This window comes from Salvelinus sp. IW2-2015, linkage group LG8 (genome assembly GCF_002910315.2).
Source record: "Salvelinus sp. IW2-2015 linkage group LG8, ASM291031v2, whole genome shotgun sequence".
Lineage (NCBI taxonomy): Eukaryota > Metazoa > Chordata > Actinopteri > Salmoniformes > Salmonidae > Salvelinus > Salvelinus sp. IW2-2015.
In genome coordinates this window covers 48504736-48527957 of record NC_036848.1, presented here as the reverse complement: position 1 = coordinate 48527957, position 23222 = coordinate 48504736, and the positions used below count along the sequence as shown (strand labels likewise).

At 42.4% G+C, this 23222-nt stretch overlaps 1 protein-coding gene across 1 annotated transcript in view; it reads left to right on the top strand.

Annotated features, from left to right (window-relative positions):
• LOC111968067 (neurexin-1a-like) overlaps positions 1 to 23222 on the top strand; it is a 594370-nt gene that overhangs the window by 545584 nt on the left and 25564 nt on the right. The window contains 1 exon segment of the mRNA XM_070444976.1: positions 18093 to 18171. Within this exon segment, the coding sequence (XP_070301077.1) occupies positions 18093 to 18171 (79 nt within the window).

Here is a 23222-nt window from a genome sequence, read left to right as displayed (position 1 = left end):
GCCTCCCTGCCTCATCTTCTCTTGTGTGTGTGTGTGTGTGTTCACACACACACACACACACACACACACACACACACACACAGTAATGTACTGCCTCAGGTCCAACAACAGCTGTTCAGCTTTAAATAAAGCAGAACCCAAACCTCCCTCCCCAAATGAGAGCTACAACTCCCTATAAATGAACCACAAGCACCAAACACCTGTCCTCTTCCCGGACCTGCTTTTAGTATCCACTTCATGTTGTATGTACGCACACTCGCAAACACATGCACAAACACGCTCACAAGCACACACACAATACTACAGACAATCATAGTTAAGTAACAGTGTCACACAATGTTATTGTAGACTACAGTGAAATGCAATAGCAATTGTTCATGTCCAGGTTTAGTTTATTATTAGGATCCCCATTAGCTACTGCACATGCAGGAGCTACCTCCTTAAAACAATCCTATAGCTTAGTAATACCCCCATGGCTGTCATGAGGCAGGGGTGTCATACTGAAAGTAAAACAATCTATACGTCATGTCTCCTCTTCCGTGATTTTGTGAGCTTCGTCCCATACATGACAACTATAGAAGAAGAAAGATCAGAAGAAAGAACTCATACAACGTGATGAGACTATAATTAGGTAGTTTTAGCTCTGAACTAGGTGGTGGTGTCTCGGTTGGAGTAGCCTACAGATGTAGGATCTTAATTTGATCACTCTTTTGTTGCTGAGAATTATAGCCTCATCACATGTTGTATGTGCTCTTTCTTCGGTTGTTTCTTCTTCAATAGTTGTCATGTATGGGAAGAAGCTAACCAAATCACGGAAGAGGAGACATGATGTACAGATTGTTTTACTTTCAGTATGACAACCATGTTGACCAGTGATTGCGTTGAGGCAAAATTTAATTGATGTGTTGGCAATACAGTCTGCTACCATTCTGAAGAGTATCTAGGTTGTCTGTACCTGGTGGCTTATCATTATTGATGGATCACAATTTTTCCACATGAACTTGACCAAATTCAAAACAGCAATCCTTTTATTTTATTATTAGATCTTCAATACACAAAGATGATAGTTCACTGTTCAATGTTGTCGTTTCACTTTTCAGTTTGTCCACTTTACCAGTGAAATAGTCATTTAAATAAATGTCCATATCTCAGTGCCGGGTAATGAGGTTTGGCCTATGACAAACCTCATTACCTGGCAGAGGCCTAATTGGATGTGTTATCATCTTGATTACTCTTAATTGCATTTCTGACGTGTATGACAACATTCTGAAACCTATTTGACAGGGAGGGAGGGATATGATTCGACTGGATGTCAGATGGTGGAAGCAAATGCATGTAGTTCCACAGCAGAACAGAACAATGATAGAGACAATACTGTCTGGTTGTCATCTTCTAGGCCTCACTATGGCCTGTGTATCTCTCTGAGTCTGTTATGTAGACTATGATGCAAAGTGTGCAAGTGCACACTTTTGGAGAACTTTGAATGAGCAGGCCGCAGCCTCAATCTTTGATGAATCGTGGATGTTGACAGACCAGCCATGCAGACAGACCAGAGAAGTGTGTGGGCGAGAGCCCAGGTTGTGGCGAGGCTATATACTGTGTGTGTGTGTGCGCACGTGCATGTGTGTGTCCGTACTCACAGTCCTACAGGCCTAGCGACATGCCGGTATTGTTCAGTGGGAATCTATTGAGCATCTGGTTGTAAATTATTCATCAGCGTTGACCTAGATTAAACACGTGGATGTCATCATCAGATGTTATTATTTTGATAAGCGCTTTAGTGTTCAGCGTTGCAGAGAGATACAGAGATGATATGGATAGACATGAAACATGAGATGAGAGTAAGCCTTGCCTGAAGGCGATCACTGTAGTCCTAGCCTCGTACTCCATATTTGTTTATGGTTTCAAAGCCTAGGCCTTTGGCTTAGCAGGCTAATGTGCTTTATTGTAGCTCAGTAGACTTAGGTTGGAACCCAGTCATTCACGGTTAAGGCTACACTACATTGTATGTATCTGTTGCTGGTTTGAAGACAATAGGGCCAGAGGTTTTGAAAATAGAGAAAAAAACCATCATTAGACCACCAGGAGTTGTTTACTATGTTGTTAGTACCTAGGAAATACCAGACTATGACCAAACACTGGTTGCATCTCAAATGGCACCCTATTCCCCTATACAATGATTCTATGGTGTAGTGCACTATATAGGGAATTGGGTGTAGTTTGAGACGCAGGCACAAATAGGGGTGCTAAAGAATTAATTGGCCTCAACCTGGGCCCTCTCTCTCTCGCTCGATCTTTCTCTCTCTTTTTCTCCCTCTCCTTCCATCCCTCCCTCCCTCTCTGATCTCTCTCTCTCTGATCTCTCTCTCCCTCTATCTGTCTGTCACTGCTGGTCTAATGATGTGTTGTTGTGATGGAGGGAGAGGCGGTTAGAGAGTGGCTCAGTAGAGAAGCCCTTCCACCAATAAGGCTTGGACAGAGTGCATCTCTCCTCTAGTGAGATCCAGACTACCCAGCCCAGTCGGAGGGAGGTAATCAATGATACTGGCATAAGAACCAATGGCACATGGTCTGAACAAATAAAGTGTTGCATTGGGACATGGTCTGAACAAATAAAGTGTTGCATTAGGACATGGTCTGAACAAATAAAGTGTTGCATTTGGGACATGGTGCTGAACAATAAAGTGTTGCATTAAGGAAATGGTCTGAACAAATAAAGTGTTGCATTGGGACATGGTCTGAACAAATAAAGTGTTGCATTAGGACATGGTCTGAACAAATAAAGTGTTGCATTAGGACATGGTCTGAAACAAATAAAGTGTTGCATTAGGGAACATGGTCTGAACAAATAAAGTGTTGCATTAGGACATGGTCTGAACAAATAAAGTGTTTGCATTGGACATGGTTGAAAAATAAAGTGTTGCATTAGGACATGGTCTGAACAAATAAAGTGTTGCATTAGGACATGGTCTGAACAAATAAAGTGTTGCATAGACATGGTCTGAACAAATAAAGTGTTGCATTAGACATGGTCTGAACCAAATAAAGTGGTTGCATTAGGTACATGGTCGAACAAATAAAGTGTTGCATTAGGAACATGGTCTGAACAAATAAAGTGTTGCATTTGGGACATGGTCTGAAACAAATAAAGTGTTGCATTAGGACATGGTCTGAACAAATAAAGTGTTGCATTAGGACATGGTCTGAACAAATAAAGTGTTGCATTGGTACATGGTCTGAACAAATAAAGTGTTGCATTAGGACATGGTCTGAACAAATAAAGTGTTGCATTTGGGACATGGTCTGAAGAATATAAGGAGTTGCATGGAGGATGTCCCTTCTTTCTTTTGTGACCAACTTTTTATTTAGTTTATCATTTTTTCAGAAAGGGGTTACAGGTACAGGTATTACACTCAAAAACATATGAAGGCCAGGCACCCTTTTAGTCATATCACAATCAACTTTTTACCAGTTGAATGGAGACAAGAATAAAAAACGTTTTTGTATTAAAATGTTTCTGAAATATTTTATTAAAATATGCAAAGGAGGCGATATTTAATTAAATTTGCGCTTATTTACAAACTACGCAAATTCATTTTTCTGGACACTGGATGAAGTCGGACTAAATATTTTTGTTTCATTTTGTTCAGACACTAAGACACTCCAGGGCTGGACTTGTCCAGAGCAGATTGTGGAAAAAATAATTTTTAAATCTTTCTATCTGCATTTTTGGTGATTTTTTTTCAAATAAAATATTTTCTAGAATACATTTTTTAAAGCATATCAACAATTCCCTCAGGGCAAGTAACATATTTTTACATTCAATATTTACATACATGCTCTTTGTAACTTTGTCCCAAAATTATTTAACTGCAAGGCAGTCCCACATAATTTGAAGGAATGTGCCTACCTGATTCAGGGGACACAGTGAGCGTTTGAAAGTTGGGGCCAATTTCATTATAAAACATTTCTTGGATGTTAGATAAAGTCTGTGAACAAAATTGATGGTTCGGATTACGGGATGCCAAGGTCATATTTTTCCATATTCTGTTAAAGGATGATTCAGTTAAATTTAGATCTGTGGGCCATACTTTTTTAATGGCTAGCTTAGAGTATGAGCTTTCCAATAGTTGTTGATATATTATGGAGATTAGTCCTTTTGGAAGACCAGGTAATCTGTTTACAAATTCCATCATTGGATGGTTTGACAGCTGGGTTTCCCATGGAACTCCATAGGCTAGCATAGCTGACCTAAGGTGGAGATAAATAAGAACATAGTTACCTGGTAATATAAATACTTCTTTCAGATCTTGGAACGTCCTTAAACCATTACTATCCATGATATCGCCAAGGGTACAGACACCACATATGGACCATTGGGGCGATGTGAAAGGCAGTGCTCCAGAGTATCATATTTCTCTCTATTCTCAAGCAGGGAGCGGTAGAATAATGTCTTAACAATTTATAATTGGGTGAAATGCTAGTGCTTGGAAARACAATTTAAAGTTTGGAACGGATATCTCTCCAGCGTCTTTCCCGCCCTTCTGTCTTAATCAGCAAACTGGAAACTATAAGTTCTGACACATAATCGGACAGGGGTTCCTTAGTAAAAGTATTTAGAGGATGACAAGATGTTGTTTTACCTTTTAAAAAAAACCTGTGCGGTGTCCATATTAGGAAAGTTACATCCACGGATGCTGTCCTAGTATGGACCCCATACCCTTTGGTTGTGGTAGTTAAATGTCTGTGATATCTAGGTCTACTTTACATGTGCAGGGTCAGTGGTGTTTAGTAAATGCTGCAGCTTACCTTGCTGCTACAGCTGAATTGGGGCCATGAAACTGACAAAAGAACGGGTGCTGAGATAAATGCAAATGATTGCTGAATTTAACGTCTAAAGAATGAATCATTGGTCTCACTGGTCACTGTTCTTAAAACTTCTTGACGCTAGGAGGCAGAATTTTTATGTTTGGAAAAATAACGTTCCCAAAGTAAACGGCCTATTTCTCAGGCCCAGATGCTAGAATATGCATATAATTGACAGATTAGGATAGAAAACACTCTAAAGTTTCCAAAACTGTCAAAATATTGTCTGTGAGTATAACAGAACTGATTTTGCAGGAGAAAACCTGAGGAAATCCAACCCGGAAGTGCCTCTTATTTTGAAAAATCCCTGTTCCATTGCCTGCCTATACTCCATTTAAAGGGATATCAACCAGATTCCTTTTCCAATGGCTTCCACAGGTTGTGAACAGTCTTTAGACATAGTTTAAAGCTTTTATTCTGAAAAATTAGCGAGATTTATCAAATCGCGTCAGTGTCCTTGATTAGTTCTTATCTCAACATTTTATTTCTGTCTTGTATTGAATTGCTTTACGCTCCGGTTGAAATATTATCGATTTTTTATGTTAAAAACAACCTGAGGATTGATTATAAAAATGTTTGACATGTTTCTACGAACTTTACGGATACTATTTGGAATTTTCGTCTGCCCTTCAAGACCGGCACGAGCATGTGGATTACTGAACATAACGCGCAAACCAAATTGAGTTTTTTTTATATAAAAATCATCTTTATCGAACAAAAGGAACATTTATTGTGTAACTGGGAGTCTCGTGAGTGCAAACATCCGAAGATCATCAAAGGTAAGCGATTCATTTTATTGCTTTTCTGACTTTCGTGACCAATCTACATTGCTGCTAGGTGTTCGTAATGTTTTGTCTAGTGATCGATAAACTCACACAAACGCTTGGATTGCTTTCGCTGTAAAGCATATTTTCAAAATCTGACAAGACAGGTGGATTAACAACAAGCTAAGCTGTGTTTTGCTATATTACACTTGTGATTTCATGAATATAAATATTTGTAGCAATTTTTTTTGAATTTGGCACTCTGCAATTCAGCGGTTGTTGATGACAATTATCCCGCTAAAGGGATCTGTGCGCCAAGAGGTTTAAAGTACATGTAACTTCAAAACCACACGATGTGATAATCATTCCAGCTCTGCCATATTTGAATGGTAATTATGTGTGCATTATTTGTGATACTAAGCTACCTGCTTGAGACAACATAGGAGAGATGATACTGTAGAAAAGGACAGAGGCATTTCAGAGAGTCACTATAGTTCCCCAGATCCCCAGAGAAGTGGTTATTCTGTAATAAGCTACTAACCTCCATTATAGATCATTTGCAATGCGAGAAGCAGAACAGGCTGGTCCTCTGAGCCAAGACAAAGAGGTTCTGCAGTCTACATCCCATGGAGCAGTTTTCAGTGTGTGTGTGTGTCCATGTCCGTGTTTGTGTGCATGTATACAGCACTAAGCCAGAGTTGAGCATCTGCCATCTGCCAGGACTACTGGTCAGGCACATTCTGCTAAGTTTGAAATCAATAAAATGCAGGGAGGGCTGAGGATAGACAAAGAGAGAGAGAGAGAGAGAGACAGAGAGATAGCGCATGAGATGAGATGAGAGTATTGGGAGCAAAACAACAAGGCCACAAATTGGCCACCGTGGCATAATGCAGAGGACACTACACACACACAGCTCTCGGATGACCAATCAGCTTTCTGCTTTTGCTGTTGATTGATTTGTCTGTGAGGAGATCCCAGGCGCTCATAATTGGCATCTCCGCTCGTTATGCTGCACTTGTTTCAGTTAAGGAGGGAGCGTTGGTGGCAATTGTGCTTTATTTTATTGTGCATCTTTTATTAGCAATATATTTTCACCCTCTTTGCTTCTTAAAATGTCATTTATATTGTTGAAAATAAGCAATATTATCTTGCCCAAATCCCCCAAATGTACAGTAGCCTACAGAATGGGGGCTCAGATTGACCGTACAGTAAACCTGAATAGCTTTTCAGGGAAAAAATGAGAAAAACACTGAAAACAAAAGCCCAACAGTCAGCCAGCGAGCAAGCAGTATTCTCTGTGGGATACATTACCCGGGCAGAGAGTGATGAAAGCGAGGATAGCAGAGAGCCTCAGATAAAGAACGTGTGTGCGGCCCAAATGCCACACTATGCCCTATATAGTTCACTACTTTTGACCAGAGCCCTATGGGATTCCGCACTCTGAAGGGAATAGGGTGCCATTTGGGATGCTACCCTTCAGATGTCTTCAACGTCCTACCTGCTGACTTTCAGTCCGTCTCCAAAGAGACGTTGTGTGCCAGAGAGCATTCATCAAATTAGACCAGAGAGAAAACAATGTGGGGGAAAGAAACACCACAGTGATCTGTAGAGACGAGCTGACACTACCGTCAGGTCATCACAGAGAAGGTGTCGCACACATACACGCACACACACACACACACACACACACACACACACACACACACACACACACACACACACACACACACACACACACACACACACACACACACACACACACACACACACACACACACACACACACACACACACACACACACACACACACACACACACACACACACAAACAGTACAGAGGTGTGTCCTCCACCTCGCTTCCTGCTACAGAACCGATGAGCTATAGCAGCACTCAGCACTCAGCCAAGCTTTCCCAAAGGACCAGCTTTCCCTCTGTTCTGTATTGTCAAGCTGGAAGAATGGAGAGGTGGCAGAAACAAACAAATTGTTCAGAGGAAGATTTCATAAGATGTATTAGCAAGGATATAATATACCCGCACGACTGCTGCGTTATAGAGAAGAGATGACGGCAAGTTTTATATCACTTTATATTGGTTATCCCTTGTTTGATAGCCGTCTACCTTAATTGTGAGGGGTGGATTCTTGTGTGGCATTTGCTACTAAGAGCAGAGATGGGGGTTTGTGGAGCAGTGTTCAGTCAGTAGTGTTCAGTCAGCAGTGTCCACATGTGTGTGCATGCTTGTACGTGTTGAGGTTGTAGATAACCTGTGCCGGGCAGGCTGGATTGCTGACACTGATCCTCTAGAAAGCAAACCACACACAGACAGTCAGACCATGCAACTGCCGGACAGCCAGGCCAGTCCAGTCCAATTAAGGGAAAGCGTGATCAATCTTCTTGGATCGAATAGAAGCGTGACAGAGCTGAAGGAGTGACGACCTCTCCACCGACTGAGTCGGCTCAGACTTCCAGGTTCAAATCAGTCTGAATGGCTCAATCAGTGTCAGAGACCAAAGCCAGTCGATATCCGCACTTCTAACACCTGTGTTCACACGGTGTGGCACACCAGTCTGTCCATGTCACTGGGTAGTACTTGCAGAATTAGGATCTTAATTTGATCACCCTTTTTGCAAATATAGAACTTGTAGTTGCCATGACTTTCCATCCTGGGAGATGATCAGAGAGAGCCCTCTCTCTCCCACCTCCCATCAGGGGGGGACGGTGAAGTTGGCCGTTTTATGACGGTCGTAAATACCTTGCAGGAACTCTCTCTCCCACTCTGCAGAAATGGAAGTTAAAAATCCCTTTGTTACAACAGAGAGAGATTTTCTAGTACCGTAACATCCAAGATTGGATAATGAAACAATATTTCTGTAACCAAACATTTGGAATGGTCCGTGGGTATTTAAAGAACAATCCTGATGAATTCATTACGTTTTTGTGATGACATTAAAGATGGTAGAACAACATAACTGTATCTATGAAAGTGTATATTTCCCAGTTGTCAGGTTTACATCTAAATGTTGTGGAACTTATATGATTAAATATGAAATGATTTGTGAGAAGATGAAATTAGATGTTAGCCAGCTAAATGAGAATAATTTTTCACATAAAAGTTATGTCACGGATGTCACGGTGACTGTCACGGATCCCTCCAGAACTTTCATCACTCACACCTGTCCCCTATTCCCACAGATTAGCATTTATATATATGCGCCCTTTGGCTTACATTGGGCTGTCCATTATTGTTACAATGTTCGTTGGTGCTTGTGAGTACCTGTGCTGTGTGTTTTGGGCTTTTGTGCCCTTTTGGATTGCGCAGATGATTACGTGTCTCGTCCCGTGTGTTGTTTTGGGTTTCTACCCTGTGTGTTTTGTTACGTGTTTGTTCTTCGTCCCCGTGCCCTTACACGGCATGCCGTAATTTGGGTGAAATAAAAACCCATATTATGTATTCCTGCGCCTGTCTCTCGAATAATTCGTTCCACCGTGACAGTAACCACACCCACGTGAGAACAGACATTATGTCGGCGTCGAGTGTTTAAAACCCCTCGTGATGAAATTCACATTAGACCAGCGTGACCGACAGCGTGAGCTGAAAGGTACGAAATGGTTAGAAACTCTGAAACTTTCAAAAGAGAAGAATAAAATCTCTATTAGACCAAGCAGGTGGACGGTGTTGAACCGGACGTCACGAATGGTTAGACTACCAGACCAGTATACGTGCAGCGCGAGCTGAATACGTCACAAATGGTCAGGAACTCTCGACGACTGAAGAAGATAAAGACCACACATTCACAGTCTGCAGCTGTATATGTAAAATAGTCTAGGAAACTTGACCAAAGATGAGAAAAGAATAACATCTCCTTATCGAATGACCATTGGTACGTCTGGAAGATTCGTTCTAACAGACACTCCGAGACCAACCTACTACAACTACAAAGGAATGGATACCTCTGGTGGACAACCAGAGACTTACACAACCAGAGACTTTCTGTCGACTGATCGAGTGTTTTCAACAGAGCAAGACGACAAAGACATACAAGAGTAAATATGTGTTGCATTTCTAAATCCAAATGAGCGGTTGTCAGGGTGTTAAATATCCATATTTACAATGAACATTTTATTCAACTGTATGTACGATAGTTGAATTCCTTTGTCTCTTCTTCTCCCACTCTTTCTCTCCCCCCCTTTCATTGTGTAACAAGCCATCATATCAGGTTAGTCCACGAGGGACTTTTCATTGCATCATGTTAGTAACCAATGTATAATCTATCCTGTGTGTGTGTTTATGTAATTCTGTGTGATTATTTAGTTAGTTAGTAAATAAATAGCTAAGCCAATTTGTGTATCGCTGATTTGTCATGGAGACCAGGGTTCATGCAGATTTATGGGATATTACGACGTTCAGAATGAGACTGAAATAGGAGCAAATGATTAATGGATGATGGCTATGATATCGCGATATTCTGATATTTTGAGTTAATTCAGGAAATGGTAACTCGTTAAATAAACTTTTCCCGTTGTACCCCAGATTACTACTTAATTAATTGTTTTATGATTAATTGAATTGCGTAATAATTGATCTTGGTATTTAATTATTCGATGAATAGCCGTCTTCGCATTAATGATAGTCACGACATAGTGTATATGAAGTTTAAAAAGGCTTCTGAAGTTTATAATCTCCACTTAGAAATTTCAGTCATGATATTCCTTTATGAAAATGTATCATAGTAATTCACATTTCCTGTTGCTACAGGATTATTTTCCTACTATAGCAAACTGGCTCAAATGAAGATCCTACATCTGTGCTTACACTAGCGTTAATTACAGGGTTGGAGTAGCAAGCTAGTTAACGTTAGCTAGCGCATCTGTAGTGCGCAAGTACCTAGCTAGCTAACTAGCTTTTCTTTTTTAGCTATTGTTTGAACACCGAATGACTACAAACCAGCCAGTGAGTGGTAGCTAGCTAGCTAGATATCCCTGCCTCAGCCATTGCATTGACTATCTTGCCAGCACGCATGGATGAATGCAGATGTTACTCATGTAACATTAGCAAGCAAAGACAACCCTCGTTTTTAATGAATAAGCTGGCTTGGTAGCTACATCAACACACAAATATTCCCTTACCCAATTCCAGTAATGGTTCCATAGCCTGCCATACGTGTGTTGCTAAGCTGGGGCTACAAGGTTATCAGGAAGTGTAATAGCTAGCTACTTGTCTGGCATAAAGCCATAGCCTACATGTCGCCATGTAATCATTGCATTTTTGTTTTGAGAATTGTTTTACTCATCTAGCTACCAAGTTTGTCTCACTACCGCCATCTGCTGGATAATACTGTTACATTTACAATCGTTCACATTAGTTGGAAAGTCAATTTTGCCGGCTCCTTACCATACTGTCAACTACATTATGTGATTACTGATTTGTAAATACAGAGCACAACCATGAAGAGAACCATGCACAGAATGCTACTTTTTCCACCCGGAACTACATTTGCTTGCTATTGTGACATCTTGGTGATGTCTCATATAGTGAGCATTTTCAACCTTATAATTCCCCATAACAATCCACCATAAGTATTCATTGACTAATCTGTTGTACTCTACCTGTCGGTTAAGTAACATGTTACCCTGAACCTTCCTTAGTACTTCTTGTTTGTGTAATTGGCCAACAGTGTCTGGGACATGTTTGCATCTGCCCCAAGCAAAGCCTATAGCTGAGATCAGATTAATGATGAGTATCTGTACAGTACCCACACTGCACTAAACTACGCTAGAACATGGCTTCCTTCAGCACTTTAGGCTGCAGCACAATATTAACGAGCCCCTACCTGCCCCAAGGCCTTACTTTCAGCACTTTGGAAACACTAGAGATGAATGGACTACTACCTGGCTGCTCCAATGCTTGTCTGCTAGAGTGTGTTTGACTGGGGTTTCGATGCTGTTAGCATGGTAATGTGGTGAAAGGTGGAGAGAGTGTATTGCACCCTCCAATTATCAGGTTGAGGTATCTTCAGTATGGTGTAAAAAAATATAATTGTATATTATGTCCTCGCGCTGCCATCTAAATATATTAATATATTTCTTCATAGCATGGGACTGAAGTTAGGCTGAGGCTGTCACTGTTTTCATCCCAGTAGTGACACAATTTTTTTTGTAAGCCCCTCACATAGCCAGCATTAGATTGCCATTGGAACCAGGTCTCTGAGAGAGAGAATCAGAGCGCGAGAGAGGTCACACCATGAATCTGTAATGTTATTGGATTTCGACTGGGTCAAGACCGCATCAAAATGTTGACCTACACACTAATCCGACCTGGCATACCTGTGCCTAGTGGCATGTGCATTCATTTATGGTTTGTTTTACGGGCTTACCTCTGTCTCAGGTGTAAGATATGTATGTATGAGAGCCCAAGGTTAATGCTTTAGATAAGATGGGGTCAAAAGATTGGTTGATTTGGTTCAGATGTGTCGTATGGTAGGAAAACTATATACCATATCTTTTCAACACCATCACTGGCTGATGGTTGTCAGTGCTTTGACATTCAGTGCTTTGACACTGTCCCTGTCACTACTGGAGATGAGAACTGAGATGTGATATTTACAGTACAATATTACATGTAAAATATATTACATGCCTGTTCATCTGGTCATACAGCCATGAAGTACAATGTTCATGATTATCCTCATATGAGGCACAATTTATGTAGGAGAGAGAGAGAGACAGAGACAGAGAGAGAAAGAGAGAGTGTAACGATAGTCTATGTCGTCCTCCTCATCGGACGAGGAGAGGCGAGAAGGATCGGACCAATATGCACAGTGGTTAGTTTCCATGGTAATTTAATAACACGAAAACAATATGCGATACAAAATAACAAAATGAAACTACCGTTACAGTCCCGTGTGGCGAAACACTAACAAGGAACACAAACACCCACAAAACACACGTGAAACCCAGGCTGCCTAAGTATGATTCTCAATCAGGGACAACGATTGACAGCTGCCTCTGATTGAGAATCATACCAGGCCGAACACAAAATCCCAACATAGAAAATCACACATAGACAACCCACCCAACTCACACCCTGACCAACTAAATAAATACAAAACAAGGGAAAACAGGTCAGGAACGTGACAGAGAGCGAGAGAGAAATACAGACATTGAGAGAGAACAACAGAAAGAAAGAAAGAAAGAAAGAAAGAAAGAAAGAAAGAAAGAAAGAAAGAAAGAAAGAAAGAAAGAAAGAAAGAAAGAAAGAAAGAAAGAAAGAGAACAACAGAGAGAGAGCGAGAGAGAACAACAGAAAGAGAGAGAGAAACACGGTGAGAGAGAGAAACACAAAGAGAGCAGAGAGAGAGAGAGAAACACAAAGAGAGCAGAGAGAGAGAGAGAAAGAGAGAGAGAGAAACATACAGTCAGCAATAGATAGAGAGACAGAAATAGAGAGAAAGACAGAAACAGAGAGAGAGAAAGACATAAACAGAGAGGTTAAGAGCGAGAGAGGGAGAACAACAGAAAGAAAGAACAGCAGAAAGAAAGAAAGAAAGAGAGAGAATGAAAGAGAGAGAGAACAACAGAAAGAAAGAAAGAAAGTGAGAGAGAGATGTATTGATCTCTGTCTGTCAATTCCTAGTCAGTGTAGCTGCAGGAGGGGGAGTGTCAGGAATCCCCCGCCAGGAAAAACAAATCACATCGCCCCGGTGATGAATGTGGCATTCCCTTGATCCGCTGGCTCTGCCATCTGGCCGGGCTGACTCTGGGACGACACTGTATATCAGACTCATGCACAGCAAATTAAATTTACATTTGGACGACTTTCCCAGGCAGGCCTCACCGAGCCTCACCGAGAACAGATGTACTAAAAAACAATACAACCCGGGCCTCTCCCTTTCTCTCTCTGCCACAAACCTCTGAGCAGTTCTGCTAGCTACTTAAAGACTCGTGCGTTAGGTCATGTTAGAAATGTTATGGATGACATTAGACAAAGAAATCATCAAGCTCAAATATACCAACTCTTTCTCTGCCACAACTCTCTAAGCAGAGCAAGGTTGGCTCATCTTGATCTACAGCACAGGAGGTTGGTGGCACCTTAATTGGGGAGGACGGGCTCATCGTAATTACTGGAGAGGAATCAGTGTAATGCAGGGGTGGGCAACTCCAGTCCTCCAGGGCCTGATTGGTGTCACACTTGTTCTCCATCCCTAGCAAACACAGCTGATTAATCACATTGCATTCTAAACTGAAGATCATGATTAGGTGATTATTGGAGTCAGGTGTGTTAGCTGGGGCTGGGGCAAAACTGTGACACCAATCAGGCCCTTGAGAACTGGAATTGCCCACCACTGGGTATCAAATACATAAAACACATAGTTTCCATGTGTTTGATGCCATTGCATTCGCTCCATTCCAGCCACTATTATGAGCTGTTCTCCCCTCAGCAACCTCCACTGAACTACAGTGTATGTGTCTGGTCTACTAGCTACTTAAAGATCGTATGAACATGGTTTGTTGATCTATATTTGTCTGGTCTGGTCTGCTAGCTACTTAAAGATCGTATGAACATGGTTTGTTGATATATATTCGTCTGGTCTGGTCTGCTAGCTACTTAAAGATCGTATGAACATGGTTTGTTGATCTATATTCGTCTGGTCTGGTCTGCTAGCTACTTAAAGATCGTATGAACATGGTTTGTTGATATATATTCGTCTGGTCTGCTAGCTACTTAAAGATCATATGAACACGGTTTGTTGATCTATTTTCAACAGGTCTAATCTACTACTTGACTTGAAGACATGTGGGTGAGGTCATGTTTGATATGTTATAAATTACATTACAGTGACAAAGAAAACACATTATGGAAGAGAATTGGACAGTGATCGATGACACACCTGTAATTTGCTAGGCATAGATCGATGCTAATCTAACCAGCGGTTCCTATTGTCATGTATAACCTAAAGGGAACATTTCTAGATTAACAACCAGTATTACACCCTCGGTTGGTTGAAATCCTATGTTCAATCCATTCTTTTTTTATACTTTCACATATTTCTTCACTTCATAGCAGTGCTCTGTATTGCTTTGGATCTGATTTGGTAGTTCGTATCACAATAACCTGAATACCGTTGAAGTAAGTGGAACCTTGATATCTAACTAGCTTGTCAAATGGCAGGTGTACAGAGAACCAATAAGCAGAAGCCTCCACCACATCCACAGCCCAAGGCTAACCCTGCAGGTAAACCTTCCTAACAGGGTTCTGTAAGAGACGAACAGTACATTAAAACGAGGAACTGTAGACAGAGCCTGCTGTGAGCCTGCTGTGAGCCTGCTGCTGCCATATGCGCACACACACACGCATATATACGCACACACACGCGCACACATACAGACACACAAACACACATACCGTACACACGTACGCACACACGCACACATACAGACACACACACATACTGTACACACACATACACACACACATACTGTACACACACATACAGTGGATTCTGAAAGTATTCAGACCACTTCACTTTTTCTACATTTTGTTACGTTACAGCCTTATTCTAAAATTGATTAAATGGTGTTTTTTCCTCAACAATCTACACACAATACCCCATAATGACAAAGCAAAAACAGGTTTTTAGAAATGTTTGTACATTTCTCAAATAAAAGATACATAAATATCACATTTACAAAAGTATTCAGAACCTTTACTCAATACTTTGTTGAAGCACCTTTGCCAGTGATTACAGCATCAAGTCTTCATGGGTATGACACTACAAGCTTGGCACACCTGTATTTGGGGAGTTTCTCCCATTCTTCTCTGCAGCTCCTCTCAAGCTCTGCCATCTCCAGAGATGTTTGATCGGGTTCAAGTGCGGGCTCTGACTGGGCAACTCAAGGACATTCAGAGACTTGTCCTGAAGCCACTCCTGCGTTGTCTTGGCTATGCTGTCATTGCCCTGTTGGAAGGTGAACCTTCGCCCCAGTCTGAGGTCCTGAGCGCTCTGGAGCAGGTTTTCATTAAGGATCTCTCTGTACTTTGCTCTGTTCTTCTTTCCCTTGATCCTGATTAGTCTCCCAGTCCCTGAAAAACATCCCCAGAGCATGATGCTACTACCACCATGCTTCACCGTAGGGATGGTATTGGCCTGTTTTTCTCCAGACGTGACGCTTGCCATTCAAGCCAAAAAAGTTCGCACTTGGTTTCATCAGACAAGAGAAACTTGTTTCTCATGGTCTGAAAATCCTTTAGGTGCGCTTTGGCAAACTCCAAGCGGGCTGTCATGTTCCTTTTACTGAGGAGTGGCTTCCGTCTGGCAACTTTACCATAAAGGCCTGATTGGTGGAGTGCTGTAAAGATGGTTGTCCTTCTGGAAGGTTCTCCCATCTACACAGAGGAACTCTGGAGCTCTGTCAGGGTGACCATCGGGTTCTTGATCACCTCTCTGAACAGGGCTCTTCTCCCCCAATTGCTCAGTTTGGACTCTAGGAAGAGTCTTGGTTGTGCCAAACTTCTTCCATTTAAGAATGATGGAGGCCACTGTGTTCTGGGTGACCTTCAATGCTGCAGACATTTTGGTACCATTCCCCAGATCCGTGCCTCGACACAATCCTGTCTCGGAGCTCTAGGGACAATTTCTTCAACCTCATGGCTTGGTTTTTGCTCTGACATGCACTGTCAACTGTGGGACCTTATATAAACAGATGTGTTTATTTCCAAATCATGTCCAATCAATTGAATTTACCAAAGGTGGACTCCAATCGAGTTGTAGAAACATTTCAATGATGATCAATGGAAACAGGATGCACCTGAGCTCAATTTTGTGTCTCATAGCAAAGAGTATGAATACGTATTTCAGTTTTTTATTTGTAATACATTTGCAAAAATGTAAAACTGGTTTCACTTTGTTATTATAGGGTATTATGTGTAGATTGATCAGGAAAAACATTAATTTAACCCATTTTAGAATAAGGCTGTAACGTAACAACATTTTGGAAAAAGTAATGGTCTGAATTCACACACACAAACTCACACACACACACTCCTTTAGAGCCCTCTGCTGTCTAACCATGCTGCCTGCCTGCTATGCCTCAAATGAAACAACCTCTACTGCAGTGGTTTGATCAGACCGCCCCGGGCTAGACTATAAAATAACTTTGCAGCATAATGTTTTACACCTCACTCACTTTTCACTTTCTACCCGGCGATAGTCGTCTATTTTTTGTTTGCCCTTTTCTCCTGATTTCCCTGAGAGTCAGTGCTGTTGTCTTTGGTTTAGTCTGCTAGGGTGAGAGGGACCTTGGGTGTGGGACCTTGTGTGTGGGACCTTGGGTGTGGGACCTAGGGTGTGGGACCTTGGGTGTGGGACCTAGGGTGTGGGACCTTGGGTGTGGGACCTAGGGTGTGGGACCTTGGGTGTGGGACCTAGGGTGTTGAACCTAGGGAGAGGGATGCGGTAAGTCGCGAGGGTTGAACATAGAGTATAGGAACAGTGTATTACATCCCAACCTTTTTCACCAAGTTTGTTCTTAACATTGCTTGACTTTGTCAAATCTCTATTGAGTCAAACAGACAGTAAAAGGAAATGACACCTAAAATATATAATGATTTTGTAGACTTTCTTTCACAGCCAATCACAGGTTTGCTCTTTGGGCTTTACAATCTTTTTTTTTAAGCTGCCACCAGTCTGTGCCCTCTAAATGTCAGTGGTGTTTGGTGATGGCACTAAACAATCCCTTGGAGGGCTATTTGTTTCAGCACACTGGCTGCTCCTCAGTATGAGCTTAGTTTGAGTTGACAATTGCTGTGAACTTTACTATCTATTGTTCCTCGATAATCAAATCTCATTTCTGTTAGGACAGTGGTGTCGCCTGGGTAGCAGTGTATTGCAGCAGCTGCTTTTGTGACCGTTAGCCGACTACAACTGTATTTGATCCCCCAGCTAAGCAGTATGAGTTTCCAGGGTTCCATTCTAATCCGTCTTTCTCTCTTGATTTCTTCAATCAAACCCTTTAGATTCTAGGGTATTGATAGTGTGATGGGTTTGGAGGTGTGGATTGGAACAGAAATCTATCTCAGTTTAAAACGTTAAAATGTCTCTCCTCTCCTCTCTCTCTCTCTATTCCTCATCGCTCTATTTCTCTGTTTGAGTCAGATGATTCCATTGTTATGTGTCTGTGTCCAGTATGAAGGAAGATAGAGGTAGTTTCGGGAACCAATGCTAAATATAGTTAGAACAATGACTGGAAGTCTACTGATACAGCTAGCATGCTAAAATAGTATCCATGAGTTCATCTGACTCGGGGTAAGTAGAAAAAACTGCGTAATCTCGCACTATCCCTTTAATACTATGTCGGGGTGTAAACCGTTCATGACCAGTTTGACTGAAGTTCTTCAATATTATACTGTTAAACTGCCCCTTCTCTCATTCCTAACCCTCTGTTTTTCTCTCTCTTTCCTCCAGACGACGGACGATCTGCTGGTGGCATCTGCGGAGTGTCCGAGCGATGACGAGGACATTGATCCCTGTGAGCCGAGCTCAGGTGGGTTAGGTTAGTCATCTCTTTTTATTCCTCTTCTCTCTGGGTGTCGCTGTCAGTCAGTCTCTCACCGTTCCGCCAGTCCCTTCCCTACCACCAGTCTGTCATCGTACCGCTAGTCTCTTCCCTACCACCAGTCTGTCATCGTACCGCTAGTCTCTTCCCTACCACCAGTCTGTCATCGTTACCTGCTAGTCTCTTCCCTACCACCAGTCTGTATTCGTACCGCTAGTCTCTTCCCTACCACCAGTCTGTCATCGTACCGCTAGTCTCTTCCCTACCACCAGTCTGTCATCGTACCGCTAGTCTCTTCCCTACCACCAGTCTGTCATCGTACCGCTAGTCTCTTCCCTCCACCAGTCTGTCATCGCTACCGCTAGTCTCTTCCCTACCACCAGTCTGTCATCGTACCGCTAGTCTCTTCCCTACCACCAGTCTGTCATCGTACCGCTAGTCTCTTCCCTACCACCAGTCTGTCATCGTACCGCTAGTCTCTTCCCTACCACCAGTCTGTCATCGTACCGCTAGTCTCTTCCCTACCACCAGTCTGTCATCGTACCGCTAGTCTCTTCCTACCACCAGTCTGTCACCGTACCGCTAGTCTCTTCCCTACCACCAGTCTGTCACCGTACCGCCAGTCTGTCACCGTACCGCCAGTCTCTCACCGTACCACTAGTCTCACGTACCACCAGTCTCTCACCCTACCGCCAGTCTGTCACCGTATCGCCGTGCATCACCCTACCACCAGTCTGTCAATGTACCACCAGTCTAACTGTCAGTCTCTAACCATACCACCAGTCTCTCTGTCAGTCTCTCACCATACCACCAGTCTCTCATTGTACCCACAGTTCTTTTTGTACCACCAGTCTGTCACCGTACCACCAGTTTCTCACCATACCGTCAGTCTCTAACCGTACCATCAGTCTCTCTGCCAGTCTCTCACCGTATCACCAGTCTCTCTGTCGGTCTGTCACCGTACCACCAGTATCTCCACCATCCACCCAGTCTACATCAGCCATATACCACCAAAGTCTGTCACCGTACCACCAGTCTCTCACCATACCACCAGTCTGTCACCGTACCACCAGTCTCTCACCATACCACCAGTCTGTCACCGTACCACTAGTGTCTCTGTGTGTCACGATCACACTCATAGTCAGTTCACCACCAAGGTTCTTAAGGCTCTTTATTGAAGCTACTGTAGGCAATGTTTCAAGTTTAGTGTGTCACTATCACACTCACAGTCAGTCCACTCCTCTAGGCACCAAGAAGTTAACCAGCTCACTGTGATGGAAGGTATAGTAAAGGCTTCACAAGTATTTGTGTGTCAAAGTCATGACAGTATTTTTCCAGTTACCTTAAAGTCTGTGTTATTTTCTTCACGTTCACACCAGGATTGGGGTCGATTCTGTTTTGATTCAGTCAATGTTGGGAGTTCTATTCCAGTTTACTTTTTTAATTGGCTGAATTGAAATGGACTTGACCCGCAACCTTGCCTCACACCACATATGTCAAATATCAATTCATAGAAGTAAAGGCTACAATAAGATAATGCCTAATGGTAATCATCATACTCCACAGTGATTCCTAAAGATCATGTCAATGAGTGTAGATAGGCTGTTCTGACTTCACTTGTTCAGTAGCTAGCTAGTTGATTCATTTTTGGATTATCTCATTTGGGACAGGTATGAATATATTCAATATTGAATAAACATAATCCTAATCATCTGATGCTTTCAAAACCGGTCTCTGGTTCCACTATAAGTGTGTATAGCTAATACATGTTTTGTTGCCTTGTAGGCTTGTTGGGTCCCAAATGTAATTAATTACAGTAAACTCATAACAGCCAGCCAGTAGGACTAGCATGCTGTTGTGTCACGTTCGCCAGCGTTTAGGAGGCGCTGATTACACATGACATCTTGAGGAGCGCTGTCATTGTTTTTGTATTGTCTCCTAGGAAAACACATAAACACACAAACACTCGCACACACAATCTCACATACTCTCGCTCACACACAAATAGACGACACGCACAGGAAAACAAACAAACAAACACCCTCTTAACAGTAACTGTCCTCTGAGACAACACAACAACACTCTCGCCTCTCTCGTGATGAAACCAACTCTTTTCAGCCAAATGCCTCCTAGTTCAGGTTCAAGGATGCATTTACTGACAGACTATAAGTCTCCATGTTTACGGATTCACTCTGAAAGGTGAAAAAACGAAATTGTTTACTGACAGACTATAAGTCTCCATGTTTACCGATTCACTCTGAGAGGTGAAAAAACTAAATAGTTTACTGACACCATGTTTACCGATTCACTCTGAAAGGTGAAAAAACTAAATCGGATTGCTTGACTAGCAATAATAGCTACATTCTGAAAGCTTTGTGCTAACATAAAGTATCCCAGCAAAAATAAGTTGTTTTGAAAATGTTTCTCATCAAAGACCTTCTAACCTCAATGCCAGGTACTGTAGACAATTTGTAAACAAATTGAAAGCATTTCTCTGTTTACTTTCTGGTACAGCTTCTAGGGAAGGAGGCTTTGACGTACCGCTTGCTGACACAACTTGCATTATCAATCTTACAATAATAAACAACATATTGAATTGCAGAATATCTACATTTCTTAAGAAGTGAAATGCAAGTTCTGTAATCATACAAACAGATACAGTAAAACCTTCTAGACAACACTGTAATCCAGCTTTTTAATCATGTATTGCTAAATGTTAACTTATGCTACATAAACACAGTGCATATTCTACATACAGTATAACCACATTTCTCCTACTAGTCTGTGGTAAAATGTGTATGTTTATAATGTTCCTATTACCCTGGAATTGAATCTACCCACCTTGCCACAGATAGCAGGTGACCCTGGTGCTTTTCTAATGGGCACCGAGTGGATGGAGAGAAAGGGAGAACTACTAGGTCCAGACGTAAGGCCTTAGCTCTCTCTGTATCGATCTGTATGCAGTAATAAAGCCAGAACTAAATGAATGTCTACCCCACAGCACTCTCAGACTACTGTCTGTCTGTCTCTTGTACATCCAGGCTGTCCATCTGTCTGTATAGGTGTAGTCTGTTGTACCAGTACTTGTCTGTTAGGCTACGTACTAATGATCTAATACCCAGTGTTCATACATATATCACAGTCCAGGCTGGACACATCTAGACTGCTCGTATACCCAAGGAGACTGTTCCATGTTAGATCTGCTTACCTTGGTCAAGAGAGCAATGCAATGAGATGTTTATTTTTTATTTTATTTAACTAGGCAATTCAGTTAAGAATAAATTCTAATTTACAATGACGGCCTACCCCGGCCAAACCCTAATCCGGACGACGCTGGGCCAATTGTGCGCCGCCCTATGGGACTCCCAATCACGGCCGGTTGTGATACAGCCTGGAATCGAACCAGGGTCTGTAGTGATGCCTTTAGCACTGAGATGCAGTGCCTTACACCGCTGCGTCACCCGGGAGTCCAAAATGAGAGAGATGAGTACATTAACCAAGTCAATTAGTTAGCATTACAGGTTTGCATGTACCACATCATCTCATAGTTTAGTGAGCATTGCAGTATCGTCTCTGTCTCTGACAAGGTGATCTGTCAAAGGAAAGAGTGTGCTCCAGTGTGGATGCTTTAGAGGCACACACTGCTTCCCCGAACAGAATATCCTAGGTATCCTTCCTTTCCCTCTCTTGCTAGCGAGGGGAGATTTGACACCGGTTCTGCTGGGCTCCCCTGGTGACAGCTGTCTAACACCACATCCTGATTAATATCTGCGTTCAGGGCCATTCACACACTTGGAGGAGCGCTCAGCACTGGATCTGTGACAGTGCAGCCAGCCAACCGTGAAGGACTGGATCCTCTGTCACTGATGCAGCGTGGGACAGTTTCTCAGGTTACTGTTACTGTACTGTCCCACTCCTTGCTATGGTGCTCTCCTTGGTTCTCTATGGTGCTATGCTCTCCTTGGTTCTCTATGGTGCTATGCTCTCCTTGGTTCTCTATGGTGCTATGCTCTCCTTGGCTCTCTATGGTGCTATGCTCTCCTTGGTCTCTTAATGGTGCTATGCTCTCCTTGGTTCTCTATGGTGCTATGCTTCTCCTTGGCTTCTATGGTGCTATGCCTCCTTGGCTCTCTAGATGGTGCTATTGCTCTCCTTGGCTCTCTATGGTGCCTATGCTCTCTTTGGTTCTCTATGGTGCTATGCTTTCTCTCTTGGTTCTCTATGGTGCTATGTTCTCCTTGGTTCTCTATGGTGCTATGTTCTCCTTGGTTCTCTATGGTGCTATGTTCTCCTTGGTTTCTCTATGGTGCTATGTTCTCCTTGGTTCTCTATGGTGCTATTGCTCTCCTTGGCTCTATGTGGCTATGCTCTCCTTGGTTCTCTATGGTGCTATGCTCTCCTTGGCTCTCTAAGGTGCTATGCTTCTCCTTAGCTTCTCTATGGTGCTATGCTCTCCTTGGTTCTCTATGGTGCTATGTTCTCCTTGCTATCTATTCTGAAAGGTGAAAAACTAAATCGTTTACTGACACCATGTTTACCGATTCACTCTGAAAGGTGAAAAATCTAAATCGTTTACTGACAGACTATAAGTCTCCATGTTATGCTATGCTATGTTCACTTGCTATCTATGGTCTATGCTCTCCTTGGTCTCTTATGGTGCTATGTATCCTTGGCTATACACGGTGCTATGTTCTCCTTGGCTATCTATGGTGCTATGTTCTCCTTGGCTCTCTATGGTGCTATGTTCTCCTTGGCTATCTATGGTGCTATGCCTCCTTGGCTCTCTATGGTGCTATACTCTCCGTGGCTCTCTATGGTGCTATACTCCCTCCTTGCTCTCTATGGTGCTATGCTCTCTTGGCTATCTAATGGTGCTATGCCTCTCGCTTGGCCTCTATGGTGCTATGTTCTCCTTGCTCTCTATGGTGCTATACGCTCATTGGCTCTCTATGGTGCTATGTTCTCCTTGGCTCTCTATTGGTGCTATGTTCTCTTGGTTCTCTATGGTGCTATGGCTCTCCTTGGCTCTCTATGGTGCT